Here is a 16,757-nt window from a genome sequence, read left to right as displayed (position 1 = left end):
GGTGGATGGATGGATGGATGGATAGAAGGGTGGATGGATGGATGGATGGATGGATGGATGGATGGATGGATGGATGGAAGGGTGGATGAATGGATGGATAGAAGGGTGGATGGATGGATGGATAGAAGGGTGGATGGATGGATGGAAGGATGGATGGATGGATGGAAGGATGGATGGATGGAAGGATGGATGGATGGATGGAAGGGTGGATGGGTGGAAGGATGGGTGGGTGGAAGGATGGGTGGAAGGATGGATGGATGGATGGGTGGATGTTTGTGGCAAACAGGACCTCTTTGCTGCACTGTGCAAAGCAGGGAAAAGCTTCCCCAAGTCAGTATGGCCTAATGGAGTCCTTCCAGGTGCAGTGCAGCAATTATCTGACTACTAATGAGGCTGGGGCAGACCACAGTGAATTCTAACTACACCTCTCTCCCTGGATGAAGCCCCTCGAGCCTCACCAGGGCTAAGCCAGCACACAGCCCGGACAAGGAGCCACAGTTTCTCCATCAGCAGCTCCACCCTCCACTGGACATGGACTGTCTGGAGCAAGTGTGCACCTTGCAACAGAAGAACACTCTGCAGAGTGTTAATATTGTGCCAGGGGGGTTTTAAATGGAAGCTGCTTTGTGCTTGAAGCTATCAAGTCCCAAGGAAAGCCACACCACAATGAAAATATGGAACTGGCAAATGAGCAGAAGGAGCAGAGCAGAGGTGGGAGCTCCAGCTGCTTCTGGCCACAGAAGAATCTGCATAGTGATGCCCCAGTTTTACATTCAGGGACACAAAACACTGTTCAAGGCCAATCTAAGACATCAGTTATTCCACTCCCAGCCAGGAGCACTCACAGTGGAGGCACTGAGGATAAACCTCTCCTTGAAGAGAGCTCCTCAAAAGAGCAAATGAGCTTTAGACAGCTTCATCCACTTAATGAACAGGCTGCTTACAGCTCTGACACTGAAGACTTAGAGATCCATGCACAAATGGGTCAAGGGAGATTCTGTCCCCCTGCTCTGCTTTGGTGAGACACCACCCGGAGTGCTGTGTCCTGCTCTGAAGCTCCCAACACAAGCAGGATGTGGAGAGGGTTCAGAGGAGGGCCACAAAGATGATCAGAGGGCTGGGGCACCTCTCCTATGAAGACAGGCTGAAAGGGTTCGAGTTGTTCAGCCTGGAGAAGAGAAGCCTTCAGGGAGACCTTAGAGCAGCCTTCCAGTACCTGAAGGAGAGCTGGGGAGGGTATTTTTCCAAGGCCTCATCCAGTCTCTTCCTAAACACCTCCAGGGATGGGGACTCCACCACCTCCCTGGGCAGCACATCCCAATGGCCAATCTCTCTTATGGGAAGAATTTCTTCCTAACATCCAGCCTGAACCTCCCCTGGCACAGCTTGAGACTGTGTCCTCTTGTTCTGGTGCTGCTTGCCTGGGAGAAGAGACCAACCCCCACCTGGCTGCAACCTCCCTTCAGGGAGTTGCAGAGAGCAAGAAGGTCTCCCCTGAGCCTCCCCTTCTGCAGGCTAAGCAACCCCAGCTCCCTCAGCCTCTCCTCCCAGGGCTGTGCTCCAGACCCCTCCCCAGCTTTCTTGCCCTTCTCTGGACACTTTCCAGCATCTTTCCTAACCTGAGGAGCCCAGAACTGGACACAGGACTCAAGGTGTGGCCTCAGCAGTGCTGAGCACAGGGCACAATGACTTCCCTGCTCCTGCTGGCCACACTCTTCCTGATGCAGGCCAGGATGCCCTTGGCCTTCTTGGCCCCCTGGGCACACTGCTGGCTCATGTTCAGCTACTGTCACTCAGTTCCCCCAGGTCCCTTTCTGCCTGGCTGCTCTCAGCCACTCTGCCCCCAGCCTGTGGCACTGCCTGGGGTTGCTGTGGCCAAAGTGCAGAGCCTGGCCCTTAGTGGTGTGGTTTTTTGGTGGGGGTGGGGTGGCTGTGATGTGGTTTTTACTTCCCCACAGACAAAAACATCGAGCAGAGCAGACTCAGCCTGTTGCTGCTACATGAGTCAGTGAAGTGACTAATGCCTCTCCCTGCTGGGTTTCCCCCCTGGAGCTCGTTGCTTCTCCAGAACATCGTTTGATCTCACCTGGGACACCGCAAATCAGCAGCCTCAGCCCCGGCCAGGGCGCTGCGGGCTGCTCGGTGAGGCTGGAGGGAACCTGCCTGCCCCTGCCCCTTCTGTGCTCAGCGGCAGGATTCACTCTCTGCTAGCAAACAAGCAGAGCCCCAGGGAAATGGACACCTGGGGAGAGGGATGAGGAGCTGCACAGCAGCCCCAACTCTTCAGCAAGCCAGGGACTGGTTATCAAACCTGCCTGACAACACAGAGCCCTGTCTGGATCAGGCACAGCCCTGCTGGCTCCTGGGGCTCCTGCTGAATTACAACCCCTGAAGGAGACTGCGTGGGGACTGTGCTCTGCAGGGGACAGTGCTGTGCAGGGGACAGTGCTCTGCAGGGGACAGTGCTATGCAGGGGACAGTGCTGTGCAGGGGACAGTGCTCTGCAGGGGACAGTGCTGTGCAGGGGACAGTGCTCTGCAGGGGACAGTGCTGTGCATGGGACAGTGCTCTGCAGGGGACAGTGCTGTGCAGGGGACAGTGCTCTGCAGGGGACAGTGCTCTGCAGGGGACAGTGCTGTGCAGGGGACAGTGCTGTGCAGGGGACAGTGCTCTGCAGGGGACAGTGCTGTGCAGGGGACAGTGCTGTGCATGGGACAGTGCTCTGCAGGGGACAGTGCTCTGCAGGGGACAGTGCTGTGCATGGGACAGTGCTCTGCAGGGGACAGTGCTCTGCAGGGGGACAGTGCTGTGCAGGGGGACAGTGCTGTGCAGGGGACAGTGCTCTGCAGGGGACAGTGCTCTGCAGGGGGACAGTGCTGTGCATGGGACAGTGATGTGCATGGGGACAGTGCTGTGCAGGGGACAGAGCTCTGCAGGGTCAGTGCTCTGCAGGGGGACTGTGCTCTGCAGGGGGACAGTGCTCTGCAGGGTCAGTGCTCTGCAGGGGGACTGTGCTCTGTACTTTCCACTAGCAGGAGGCTGGGGACAGAATTTTTAGCAGGGCCTGTTGTGGCAAGACAAAAGCTGATGTTTTGAACTAAGAGGGAGATTCAGACTGGAGAGAAGGAAAATATCTTAGAGTGGTTGTGGGGAGACTCTAGCCCAGGCTACCCAGAGAGGTGGGAGATGCCCCATTCCTGGAACCACTGCAGGTCAGAGTGCTTGTGGCTCTGAGCAGCCTCCTGTAGCTGCAGCTGTCCCTGCAGACTGCAGGGGGGTTGGACTGCATGACCTTTAAGCGCTCCTTCCATCCCAAACCATTCTATGATTCTATGGTTCCCAGGGCTAATAACAACCAAGGACCTTCATATCAGACGTGCACAAGAGGACAAATCCCCCTGACCGTGGCCCTGTGTTCAGAGGCAGAACTAAGATGGTAATGCTGTGTTTGCAGGGTGGGACTCTTTCACCCAGTGCCACCCCCCCAGCAGAGACCCAGCACACCACCAGCCCTACAGCTGACCACCTCACTCTGCTGCTGGGGCTCCTTAATCAGCTTCAGCCCCAACACACCTTCAGCCTCCTGGCACTGCCTGTATTTCTGGCATGCAGCAGACAACTGTTGGTTTCAAATCCACTTGGGGCATCATGAAACCATGGCCTTTAACTGATTTCCAGAGCTGTTCCATGCTGAAGCTGCTCATGGGTGACTTGTATGCAGGAGCTCAGGGAAGTGCCACCCAGTTAAGAGCTTCTGCAGGTGACAGAAGGGAGGTTGCTGGCAAGAAGCAGAAACCAGGTAAAGCAAGTCCTGCAAAGTGGTGTTTAATCTATAAAGACAGAAAAGCCTCCTAGTGAGGAAAGCCTCCAGAGTTCTGCCTTGAAGTCCACTGCACCCCAAACTCCTGCAGCCAGCAGCTTTCCCCCATTTCCTCTGTTGCTCTGCTGACAGATCAAGGAGGCACAGCCACTGGCATTTGCACTCTGGATCTCAGAGAATCACAGAGTCAACCAGGTTGGAAAAGACCTCAGAGATCATCAAGTCCAACCTGTTACCTAATCCCTAACACCTCCTGACAACTAAACCATGGCTCCAAGTGCCACATCCAAGCCTTTTCTGAACACCTCCAGGGACAGTAACTCCACCACCTCCCTGGGCAGCACATCCCAATGGCCAATCTCTCTTGCTGGGAAGAACTTTCTCCTCACCTCCATACTAAACTTCCCCTGGCACATCTTGAGACTGTGTCCTCTTGTTCTGGTGCTGCTTGCCTGGGAGAAGAGACCAACCCCCTCCTGGCTACAACCTCCCTTCAGGGAGTTGCAGAGAGCAAGAAGGTCTCCCCTGAGCCTCCTCTTCTGCAGGCTAAGCAACCCCAGCTCCCTCAGCCTCTCCTCCCAGGGCTGTGCTCCAGACCCCTCCCCAGCTTTGTTGCCCTTCTCTGGACACCTTCAAGTCTCTCAATGTCCTTTTTGAACTGAGGGTCCCAGAACTGGACCCAGGACTCCAGGTGTGGCCTAACCAGTGCTGAGCACAGGGGCATGCAGCCAAATGCCTTGACTGGCTGCACCATCACACAGGACACAATAAACTTCATCTAGAGGAAAATCCCTCCAATCCCTGGGCACAGCACTGGGACACACAATGCTAGACACCAAAGACTGTGTCCTCTTGTCCTGGTGCTGCTTGCCTGGGAGAAGAGACCAACCCCCACCTGGCTCCAACCTCCCTTCAGGGAGTTGGGGAGAGCAAGAAGGTCTCCCCTGAGCCTCCTCTTCTGCAGGCTAAGCAACCCCAGCTCCCTCAACCTTAAGGGCTGCATCAAGCTCTCCAACTTGATGTTTACAACCACAAAAAACCCAACACCATAAAATATCTCCTGGCCTACAAAGAGCCTTGTAGACACCAGGCATTGTAGATCCCAGACCTTGCAGGCACCAGACCCCAGTGGGGACAGAGGCTACATGGTCTAAAGCAGCAGATGCCAACAGCTGTCCTGTTGCCATGCAGCAATGTTCCCTCCTGCACAGGCACTGCTGGTTTCAAAGGAATCTGGGTCAGGCAAGGATTTATCACCATGTCTTTCTGGACAAATAGCTGCTGCTGTGGTCCACATTTGGGTTCTCTCTGCATGCATTTCACAAGCACTGTTTGCAAAGCCTGCTTACAATGCATGTGCCTCCCTTCAGGTGGTATTTGTCAGATTCCTGCCATGGAAATGTTTTTACCTCCTGACAATACCCTTTAGATAGTGCCTATGGAGGTGGATGACTCAAGCCTGGCAGGATGATTTCCATCCACCATTTTTCATTAAAAATACTCTTAGCAGCTCCTAATGTGAAGGCAGAGGCTGGCTTCAGAAGGGATGTGGAAATGAGAAGGACATCAAAGTGTTGGAGTGGGTCCAGAGGAGGTCATGAAGATGATCAGAGGCTGCAGTCTCCTTCTCTGGAGCCTTTCAAAACCCACCTGGGCATGTGGGCAATGGACCTGCTGGAGCAGGTGCAGAGGAGGGCCACAAAGGTGAGCAGAGGGCTGGAATACCTCTCCTGCAAAGACAGGTTGGAGAAGAGAAGGCTCCAGGGAGACCTTAGAGCAGGCTTCCAGTACCTGAAGGGCGCTACAGGAGAGCTGGGGAGGGACTTCTGACAAGAGCTGGGAGTGACAGGATGAGAGGCAGTGGACTGAAGCTTGAGGAGGGCAGATTTAGACTGGAGATTAGGAAGAAATTCTTCACAGAGAGGGTGGGGAGACACTGGCACAGGTTGCCCAGGGAGGTTGTGGATGTCCCCTCCCTGGAGCTGCTCTGGGCCAGGTGGGAGAAGCCTTTGAGCAACCTGGGCTAGTGAGAGGTGTCCCTAACCATGACAGAGGGGTTGGAACCAGATAATCTTTAAGGTCCCTTCCAACCCAAACCATTCTGTGACTCTGAATTCCAAACTGGGCCCTAATTTCAGATCAACCAATGACAACTCCTAGATGCAAACCAGTTCCTCCCAGCCTGAATTTATGATCTCCCACATGGAGACCACTGAGCATGCAGCAGTAAGAGCCATCCAGGGCTCCACTGAAATTCACAGGCCTTAGGAGACAGGTTATGGATGGGCTGTCACTTCCAGCTTGGTCATTTGCTTGATGGTACAAAGTTAAGCATCACAGAATCACCAAGGTTGGAAGAGACCTCAAAGATCATCAAGTCCAACCTGTCATCACAGACCTCATGAGTAAACCATGGCACCAAGTGCCACATCCAATCCCCTCTTGAACACTTCCAGGGATGGGGACTCCACCACCTCCCTGGGCAGCACATCCCAAAGGCCAATCTCTCTTTCTGGGAAGAACTTTCTCCTCATCTCCAGCTTAAACCTCCCCTGGCACAGCTTGAGACTGTGTCCTCTTGTTCTGGGGCTGCTTGCCTGGGAGAAGAGACCAACCCCCACCTGGCTACAACCTCCCTTCAGGGAGTTGCAGAGAGCAAGAAGGTCTCCCCTGAGCCTCTTCTTCTCCAGGCTAAACAACCCCAGCTCCCTCAGCCTCTCCTCACAGGGCTTGTGCTGGAGGCCCCTCACCTAATATAGCTCCTTGCAAGCCAGCTCCCTGTGTGAGGGTGACAGCTTCTAGACACCCTCACGTTCCTCCAGAACTGCAAATAGCAAACACCACTGCTAGGAATAGAAAAGCCACCATCAGAGTGACCTGCTGTCTCTCCAGCCTCTTTCCTTGCTGCCAGCCTAGTATTTAAAGCAGGATGGGGGAGAAAAAAAACACCCAGAGCAGAGTGGAAATTGACAGATGGCTGAGCCGAGGGGGAAAAGTTTTCCTAGTAGAAAACTTTGGAGTTGAGTAGCCTGCAGAAAAGGAGTTTGAAGAGTAGAATAGAATAGAACAGGATAGAATAGAGTAGGATAGGATAGGATAGGATAGGATAGGATAGGATAGGATAGGATAGGATAGGATAGGATAGGATAGAATAGAATAGACCAGACCAGACCAGCTTGGAAAAGACCTTTGAGATCATCAAGTCCAACCTCTCACCCAACACCATCTGATCAACTAAACCATGGCACCAAGTGCCTCATCCAGGCTCCTTTTAAGCACCTCCAGTGATGATGACGCCACCACCTCCATGGGCAGCACATTCCAATGGCCAATCTCTCTTGCTGGGAAGAATTTCTTCCTAAACATCCAACCTAAACCTCCCCTGGCACAGCTTGAGACTGTGTCCTCTCTTGTTCTGGTGCTGGGTGCCTGGGAGAAGAGACCAACCCCCACCCGGCTACAACCTCCCTTCAGGGAGTTGGAGAGAGCAAGAAGGTCTCCCCTGAGCCTCCTCTTCTGCAGGCTAAGCAACCCCAGCTCCCTCAGCCTCTCCTCCCAGGGCTGTGCTCCAGACCCCTCCCCAGCTTTGTTGCCCTTCTCTGGACACCTTCCAGCATCTCAACATCTTTCCTAACCTGAGGTAGCCCAGAACAGGACACAGGACTTAAGGTGTGGCCTAAGCAGTGCTGAGTACAGGGGCATGCAGCCAAACACCTTGACTGGCTGCACCATTCACCCAGCACACAATAAACTTCCCCTAGAGAAACATTCCTCCAATGCCTGGGCACAGCACTGAGACACACAGTGCTGGACACCACAGAAAAAAAAACCAAGGAAAACCAAGAAAATCTGGTGGAAAAAGGAATCCCTGAGAGATCAGGCACTTGTTGGAGCCTCGAGCGCAGAGGAGCGGAGTGGAAACTTCCCACTGACTTCCCCAGCTTCCACCCTGTCAGTACTGAATACGTGTGCCTGGAGTTTCTCAGTGGGCTGGAACTCCCTCAGGATCAAAATCTCACTGGGATAAAAAAAAAAAAAAAAAAAAAAAAAAGAAGAAGAAGAAGAAGAAGAAGAAGAAACCAAGGAGAATTTGGCATCTCTCTGCCAGCCTGTAAGGTTGAATGCAAATATGTTGTTGGCATCAGGCTCTCACAGATTGATGGATCCACCAAGCTCTCCCCTACGCTGACATTAGCTTCTCAAGAAAGAACATTTTGTTACTCACCCTGAGAGGCAGTTTTATGCTTAAAGGCAGAAAGACTATTTCTGGGTTGGGCTTGGGCAGTGCACAGTGGTGCTTTCCACAGTTACCAGCACACGTGGTGTGAGCGGCAAGGCGCGGTAAGACAGCGACTGCTGAGCTGACGTAGGGTCAGAGAGTTGTCAGGGTTGGAAAGGACCTCAAGGGTCAGCCAGTTCCAACCCCCCTGCCATGGGCAGGGACACCTCACACTGCAGCAGGTTGCTTACAGCCACCTCCAGCCTGGCTGCAAACACCTCCAGGCATGAGGCTTCCACCATCTCCCTGGGCAGCCTGTGCCAGTCTCTCACCACCCTCCTGGGGAGCAACTTCTTCCTCACATCCAATCTCAATCTCCCCATTTCTAGTTTTGTTCCATCCCCCCCAGTCCTATCCCTCCCTGACACCCTCAAAAGTCCCTCCCCAGCTTTCTTGGAGCCCCCTTCGGATACTGGAAGGCCACAATGAGGAGCCTTCTCCTCCCCAGACTGAACAACTGCAACTCCCTCAGTCTGTCCTCACAGCAGAGCAGCTCCAGCCCTCTGCTCATCCTTGTGGCCCTTCTCTGGACACCTTCCAGCACCTCCAGATCCTTCCTGTAATAGGGGCTCCAGAACTGGACAGAGTACTCCAGGTGGGGTCTCCCCAGAGCGGAGTAGAGGGGTAGAATCACCTCCCTCATCCCACATCAAGGAAAGTGTGTCCAGCAGGCTGAGTGAGGTTCTCCTCCTCCTCTGTTCTGCCCTGGTGAGATCACACCTGGAATACTGTCTCTGGTTTTGGGCTCCCCTGTTCAAGAAAGACAGGGATCTGCTGGAAGGAGTTCAACAGAGAGCTGGTTAAGGGACTTGAACATCTCACCTTTGAAGACAGACTGAGAGCCCTGGGATTGTTCAGCCTGGAGAAGGCTGGGAGGGGATCTTATGATTGTCTATAAATGTCTGAGGGATGGGTGTCAAGATGAAGGTGCCAGGGTCTTTTCAGTGGTGCCCAGTGACAGACAAAGGAACAAGGGGTACAGGCTGGAACAGAAAAGGTTCCTCCTCAACATGAGGAGACACTTTACAGTGAGGGTGCTGGAACCCTGGAGCAGGCTGCTTAGAGAGGGTTTGGAGCCTCCTTCTCTGGAGAGTATCAAAACCCACCTGATCTAATTGTGGCCTTCCAGGATCTGAAGGGGGCTACAAGAAGGCTGGGGAGGGACTTCTCAGGATCTCAGGTAGTGATAGAACCAGGGGGAATGGAATGAAGCTGGAGGTGGGGAGATTCAGGCTGGAGGTGAGGAGGAAGTTCTTCCCCATGAGAGTGGTGAAGCCCTGGAATGGGTTGTGCAGGGAGGTGGTTGAGGCCCCATCCCTGGAGGTGTTTAAGACCAGGCTGGATGAGGCTCTGGCCAGCCTGATCTAGTGTGAGGTATCCCTGCCCATAGCAGGGGGGTTGGAACTAGCTGATCCTTGTGGTGCCTTCCAACCCTGACCGAATCTATGATTCATTCCTGTGTGAGTTGCCCCTATGTGATCCTGCTTTGGCAAGGGGCCTGGGTTCGATCTCTAGAGTTCTCTTCCAACCCTTAGCATTCTCTGGTTGTGTGATTCTATGCCCACACATGATTTACAGTGCCTAGGCTGTGCTCTGGCACCTGGCATGGGGAAAACTATTACCAGCTTCTTATGCTGCTCTGGCTTCAGCTGACATGAATCAATTCAGCACCACTTCTGTGTTTGCAGGGGGAAGAAAAAAAACCAAAGCATCCTGAGGTTGAGTTCTTCTCTGCTAAGCTGAGGAGTGGGGCATCTCTTCACGGCAGAGACACAAAGCCCTCCAAAACAGGTGTTTGGAAAGCGAAAGGCTGGCAGGGGAACGAAAACAAGATGATCACCACTGAATTCTAACAAGAAGCCTTGCTTAACAGCTAGAGAATGAATGGGTGATTAGTTAAAGAGCTGTAACCGTCCTCCTGAGGGAGGAGGGGGACACTCTTTGTCACCAGTGATGAATGAACTCTGCCGCTCTCCAGTTCAATAGCAACACTACAATGGGCGCCCACCACCTTCAATGGATTCGCCACTCGCATTAGCAGCCGCTCGCCTTCTGCTTTCTCAAAGGCCAGGCTCCTCGACACCTAATTCCCTTCCTTTTGCCGGTAATTAATGGGAGATGATCCACAGCCTCTGGAGCGCTGGTTTCTCCTCGCTGAAGGCAGGTCTGGCCCTGGGGCGGAGCTCTGCCGCCTCCCGCAGCCGCTGCTCCCACCCCGGAGCAGCTAGTGAGGAGGATGCTGAGAAGGCTCACCGAGCTTGCAGACCACCTGAGGAGGCATGGGCTGACAGCAGGGAGACACGGGAAGGGTCAATGAGCCTGAGCTTCCTTTCCACGTACAGCCAAAGCCCATTTCCATGCAAACAGCAGGGGAACAAACCAAGGACGAGTCTCCCTTGTGCAGCGGAATGGCCCTGGCCGTGGCTTGCAGCCTTGAGGCCTCTTGAATCAGCTCTTGACAATCGTCTGCAAATCTCAAAGGCAACCACAGCAGATGTGCTCTAATCAGGGTAGGCAGAGCAGAAACCCCCTTGTCTCTGCATTTGAAACCTCGTCCAACATCCTCCTGTCTGCTCAGCCAACCCCTGCCATCGCAAGAGGGACACCAGCTAAGCTTCACCTTGCAACATGTAACCTCAAAGATGCAGAGAGGCCAAGCCAGTTCACCAACTCAAATCTTCAAGTAAAGCTGCTGCAACCCAGGGGAAGCAGCCAGGAGGTGCTCCTGCAGCTCTTGTGCTCCTGGGGTCTCAGCTAAGCTGCACTGAAAGCAGTTTCTCACGTTGCATCTCTCACCCAAACCGCGTTCAGCACATGTTGTAAAGAGGAGAAGCAGTTACAAATACCCAGAGGACACTCTCTGTGCTTTAAAGAAGTTAATGTCAAGCTCACAAAACCCAATCCAAAGGCTCTGAGTTGAAAAGGTTTCGAAACTAAGGTCTGATTCACCAAAACACAGGGGGAAAGGAGGAGGGTGAGCAGAAATATTGGGCTTCTGCTCTGCCAAAATACTTCCAACCTGTCCTAGAAGGATAGTTTCCCTTTTATACCATTCCCTTGCTCATTTCCTGTCAAGTTCTCTGTTGAAACCACTGATATGATCATGGCTTGTACACTGAGAAGAGCACCAAGAGCTTCAATTTGTTCCACAACCCTTGATGTCCAGCTGTCAACAAGATTAACTCTTCCTTAGAAATGACCCTGGTAAGCCAACAAAGTGCCTACAGAAGAGATCTCCCCACCACAAACCACGCTGGGTTTCACATCCCACCTGGGGTGCAGAAGAAATTAGCAAGAACAGCTTCTTAGGGAAGAAATTAGGGGATCCTACAGGCAGCAACTGTGGACAAGCAGCCTGAGAGCCTTTGCCAGCCTGAGCCTGGTCTGTGCTCCCAATCAGTGGCCTGGAAAAAGGGAATTTTAAAGCTCTTTCCAGCTTCTTAAGCCACAAGCCACCTCTGACCACCTTGTTATATTGAGAGACAGAGAGAAACCTCCCTTCTGAAAAGCCCCAAAGCAAATGAGGCTCTCTTGCTAGGAAGAGAGATTCCGCTCTGCAGGGTCCCAGGAAAGGCTGGAGACAGCTTTATAATAAAGTCTCAGCCCAACCTTTTCTCTTGCAAAGTTTTGCCCACCAAAAGCAGCCTCCCTCTTTCAAAAAGCCACTTCTTAGTCTAGGCAGAAGGACAAAGTCTGAGGCTAAAATCACTCCGCAGCTCTCAACACAGCTTTGGTGGGGAGACCTTGCCTTTGACCCTGACCTTCTGAGCCATCTCGCTTCTGACCTGCCTTTTGCTTCATGGCACGAATACCTTCAGTTACTGCATGACACCGCTCCAGAGGAGGTGGAAAACGAGAAGTGAGCCTTTCCCCATGCTCAGCCCCCACTTTGGAAAGCCGCAAGGATGTTACTCACCATCCAGTTCCTCCACGGAGATGTTCGCTAGCTGCTCGCTGTCGCTGCCGGCGGAGAGTGAGCGGTTCAGGTAGTTGCCTTTGTACAACAAGCCAGCTGTTACATGGTGGAATGGCATCTTCTCCCTGGACACAAGGGAAGAGGAGGCTTTCTTTTAATTACTTGTCTTTGAATAGTGCAATAAAGCTGCCTTGAGAGAGGAGCTGGAGCGAGGCATCCTACACCAGGGGCCGGCCGTGTGCCGAGGGTGGGTGCGTGAGCGATGGGTTGCAGATTTGATTTAGTGCCTAAGCCAGGAGCTAAACAAACAGAGTTGGGAAGGGGAGGGGGGTAGGAAATGCAGCAGCTCCTTCTTTAGGCTTGAATTAGCAAAGACAGAACAGCAGTGCCTAAGGAAAAAGGAGGCACCAGGCAGCTTTCAGCCTGGAGATTTCCTCTTTGATAATAACTACAAAGTGCACAGAGGTCTACACTGCCCTGCAATTAAAAAGCCATGGGATCCAGCTTCCAATGCCATGCAAGTGTCTTGACACCAGCTCTTAGATCCCACTCTGGAGCATCTAGACCCCCCAAAGATAGCTCAACCCCCTCCTCATAGAGAGCCCCACCAGTGAGGTAGGGGTTGGGCCCTACTCCCTAGAATAAGAAGTGATAGGACAAGCAGCAATCATCTCAAGTTGCACCAGGGGAGGCTTAGGTTGGGTATTAGGAAGAATTTCTTTCCTGAAAGAGTGGTCAGGCATTGGAAGAGGCTGCCCAGGGAGGTGGTGGAGCCACCATGCCTGGAGGGGCTCAGAAACCACGTAGACATTGCCCTTTGGGACATGGGGATTGGACGTGGCGCTTGGCGCCATGGTTTAGCCATGAGGTCTGTGGTGAAGGGTTAGACTTGATGATCTTTGAGGTCTCTTCCAACCTTGGTGATTCTGTGATTCTGTGATTCTATGGTTTAGTGTGCATGGTGGTGTTGGGTTGATAGTTGGGCTTGAGGATCTCAGAGATCAATTCCAGCTTCAACGACTTTGTGCTCTGTGCCGGGCAAGACGCCCATCACACCAGTACTCCAACTCTGGGCTTCAGCAGCCCTGGCTGAGAGAAGAAAATCCACCTTTGAGCAGGGGCCCAACAAAGAACATTTTCATCTTGCAGCTATGACAGGGAAAGGGGGGGAGGGAGGGGGAAAGTACTGCTCGATGGGAGGCTGGAGCTGAGAAGTGTTTGCAAACTTAGCAGGTATAAACACCGCAGCCTGGTGAAGGGCAGCCATCTGCACAGACAAAAGTGGAAATTACTGTCAGCAGCACTTACACATTGATTTAAGATCCACAAGGCAAGAGGCAAGTTTGCCAAAGTCAATTGAAATATTAAGAGGCATTTCTGTCATCCCCTTGGCTGGTTTCAATCAGAGCAGCCCCATCGTGGGCCTAGAGCCTTTTCGCCTGCGCATTTCCAGTGGAGATAAATCAGCAGAGTCAATAAAGCCACCCAAACATCAACCAAGGATCTGGCCCAGGGGCTCCACAGGGGCTGGAAGGTGGCCAGGACGTGCTGGGCAGTATGGTTTGGAGCAGACCATTAATATAAACTCCCATGGCAGCTTTAGCAGTCACACCAGTGGGGAACGCAGCCCCTTGGAAACAAACTCCAAGGGCATCCTCACCATAGCCAGGCTGGGACATCAGTTTCCTTTGCCATGAAGAGATAAGTGCCACTACAGAATCATTCTCCAGCCAACACTGCAATTACAAGGATGATCTGGCTCTTACTCAGCCATATGTTCTTATCACAGTCAATTAAACAAATATATATATGTGTGTGTGTCTGTGTCTGTGTCTGTGTGCATTAATTCTCCAACAAATGCCTTCCTGCCTCACTGAGCCACTAAAAGCATTAATAGACTCTCTCAGAACAAACTAGAGGTAGGAGATGCCATGCAGAGGGGCCTGGATAGGCTGGAGAGGTGGGCCCATGAGAACCTCATGAGGTTCAACAAGACCAAGTGCAAAGTCCTGCCTCTGGGCCAGGGCAATCCCAAGCTAGGCTGGGCAGGGACTGGCTTGAGAGCAGCCCTGTAGAAAAGGACTTGGGGATGCCGGTGGATGAGAAGCTCAACAGGAGCCAGCAATGAGCATCCTGGGCTGCATCAAGAGAAGCATAGCCAGCAGGTCGAGGGAGGTGATTCTCCCCCTCTGCTCCGCTCTAGGGAGAGCAGGGCTGGGCAGGGACTGGCTGAGAGCAGCCCTGAAGAAAAGGTGCTTCTATTACAGGAAGGCTCTGGAGGTGCTGGAAGGTGTTCAGAGAAGGGCCACAAGGATGAGCAGAGGGCTGGAGCTGCTTTCCTGTGAGGACAGACTGAGGGAGTTGCAGTTGTTCAGTCTGGAGAAGAGAAGGCTCCAAGGAGACCTAATTGTGGCCTTCCGGTATCTGAAGGGGGCTCCAAGAAAGCTGGGTTGGGACTTTGTAGGGTGTCAGGGAGTGATAGGACTGGGGGGAATGGAACAAAACTAGAAATGGGGAGATTCAGGTTGGATGTGAGGAAGAAGTTGTTCTCCATGAGGGTGGTGAGAGCCTGGCACAGGCTGCCCAGGGAGGTGGTGGAAGCCTCCTGCCTGGAGGTGTTTGCAGCCAGGCTGGAGGTGGCTGTGAGCAACCTGCTGCAGTGTGAGGTGTCCCTGGCCATGGCAGGGGGGTTGGGACTGGCTGAGCCTTGAGGTCCCTTCCAACCCTGACAATTCTCTGATTCTCTGAAACTAACCTCAAGAGCCAGGGGAGTGAGGAGGAAGAGCCAGGAGGTTTCTCTTGCGCTGCTCAGCACGTAGGGAGAATTCCTCTCGCGGTAATTATGTAAATAAATCCTAATCGTCATTTTCAAATATTTTTATTTGGGGAGCCAGTTTTCTTCAGCAGCACATTTAGAAGCTGTAAACAAGGTGGTGTTTTTTTTCTTCCTTTTTCATTAGGCATATCTGTAATTTCCCAGCCACTTGCCAATTAAAGTCTTTTCCCTCTGACAGGTTGCTCCGCGCACCGATGGGAATTTCACCTACCCAGGTGATGCCAACTTGGGTACTGCTCTCGGTTCTGACAAGCAGGGCTGGAGGCACACTTCCAGCTCTTTGGACATTGAGGACATTTAGGGATGCTTTGGTGCTGGAGTGAAGGGCTACAAAGCAGCAGACCTTGTCTTGAGAATAGGGCTGGTGAGAAGTAGCTGAGGGAGCTGGGGTTGTTCAGCCTGGAGAAAAGGAGGCTGAGGGGGCAGACCTTCTGGCTTTCTGCAGCTCCCTGGAAGGAGGTTGGAGCCAGGTGGGGCTCACATCCTGAGAGCCTTTGCCAGCCTGAGCCTGGTCTGTGCTCCCAGTCACTGGCCTGGAAAAGGGAATTTTAAAGCTCTTTCCAGCTTCTTAAGCCACAAGCCACCTCTGACCACCTTGTTATATTGAGAGACAGAGAGAAACCTCCCGTCTGAAAAGCCCCAAAGCAAATGAGAAGCCTTGCTAGGAAGAGAGATTCTGCAGGGTCCCAGGAAAGGCTGGAGACAGCTTTATAATAAGGTCTCAGCCCAACCTTTTCTCTTGCAAAGTTTTGCCCACCAAAAGCAGCCTCCCTCTTTCAAAAAGCCTCTTCTTTGTCTAGGCAGAAGGACAAAGTCTGAGGCTAAAATCACTCTGCAGCTCTCAACACAGCTTTGGTCAGAGAAAAGGAGGCTGAGAGGGGAGACCTGGCTTCCTACAGCTCCCTGGAAGGAGGTTGGAGCCAGGTGGGGGTTGGTCAGTTCAACCAAGTGATAGCAACATGAGGAAATGGCTTCAAGATGCACCAAGGGAAGTTTAGATTAGATATTAGGAAGAATTTCTTCACTCAGGCATTGAAATGACTTGCTCAGAGAGGTGGTGGAGTCCCCATCCCTGCAGGGTTTTAAAGGTCATGTGGATGTGATGCTTAGGGGTATGATTTACTTAAGAACTTGGCAATATTTGGTTAATGATGGGATTCAAGATTCTTAAAGGTCTTTTCCAATCTAGGCAAGTCTGTGATTTTCTGCACCACCTTCACCAGCTTCCAGTCCCACCACAAAGGATTCAGGCAGCCATCAATTCATGCTCACTCTCAACAACCATAGGCACATAAGGGTTCTTTTGGTTGGAAAGGACCTTCAGGATCATCAAGTCCAACCACTACCCAGCTCCATCAAGGCCAGTGCCAAGCCACATCCCTCAGCACCACATCCCTGCATCCCCTGAACACCTCCAGGGGTGGAGGGATTCAGATCCCTCTCTGGGGAGCCTGTTCTGGTGCTACATGCCCAATACGAGGTCAATTACACTGCTTTTCCAAACCCTGACCAATTAAAGAGATGTAAAGCTAATGCCAGCCCAGGTGGAGCTGGGGGGGCAGCAAGCACAGCATGTGATGAGCCCGTGGGGCTGGGTGATGCCAGCACCTGCCTGTCCTGGCCCCTGAACAAGAAAAGCTCAGCTCCTGGCATTCCCTGAGCTTCACCCACAGCTGGAGTAGCTTCAAGCCATGAATTTAGGAGCAATAAAGCATTTCTGAAATCACTTTCTGGGCCTTTCTTCTACAACCATTAGTAAAAAATGACAATGCATCTCCCCTGAGGGCTGAAGTGCTTAAAATCAGCTCCCACCTGGGAGCCTGTAATATGTTTTTGTACTAGGAGGGACCCATCATATTCCAGAGTGAGACATTCCAGATTAAATTCTACCTCCTAAGTATATTTA

The 16,757-nt window shown here is 52.5% G+C and overlaps 1 protein-coding gene across 5 annotated transcripts in view; it reads right to left on the bottom strand.

Moving 5' to 3' along the window:
- CALN1 (calneuron 1) overlaps positions 1 to 16,757 on the bottom strand; it is a 190,386-nt gene that overhangs the window by 142,927 nt on the left and 30,702 nt on the right. For all 5 annotated transcript variants that reach the window (XM_054166911.1, XM_054166908.1, XM_054166910.1 and 2 more), the window contains exon 2: positions 12,016 to 12,140. In XM_054166911.1, the coding sequence (XP_054022886.1) occupies positions 12,016 to 12,133 (118 nt within the window). In that variant the 5' untranslated portion in view covers positions 12,134 to 12,140. The remainder of the gene's footprint in view (positions 1 to 12,015; positions 12,141 to 16,757) is intronic.

This window comes from Dryobates pubescens, chromosome 13 (assembly GCF_014839835.1).
Source record: "Dryobates pubescens isolate bDryPub1 chromosome 13, bDryPub1.pri, whole genome shotgun sequence".
NCBI lineage: Eukaryota > Metazoa > Chordata > Aves > Piciformes > Picidae > Dryobates > Dryobates pubescens.
Note: the sequence above shows the minus strand (reverse complement) of the source record. Positions and strands in the feature narration are given on the sequence as shown.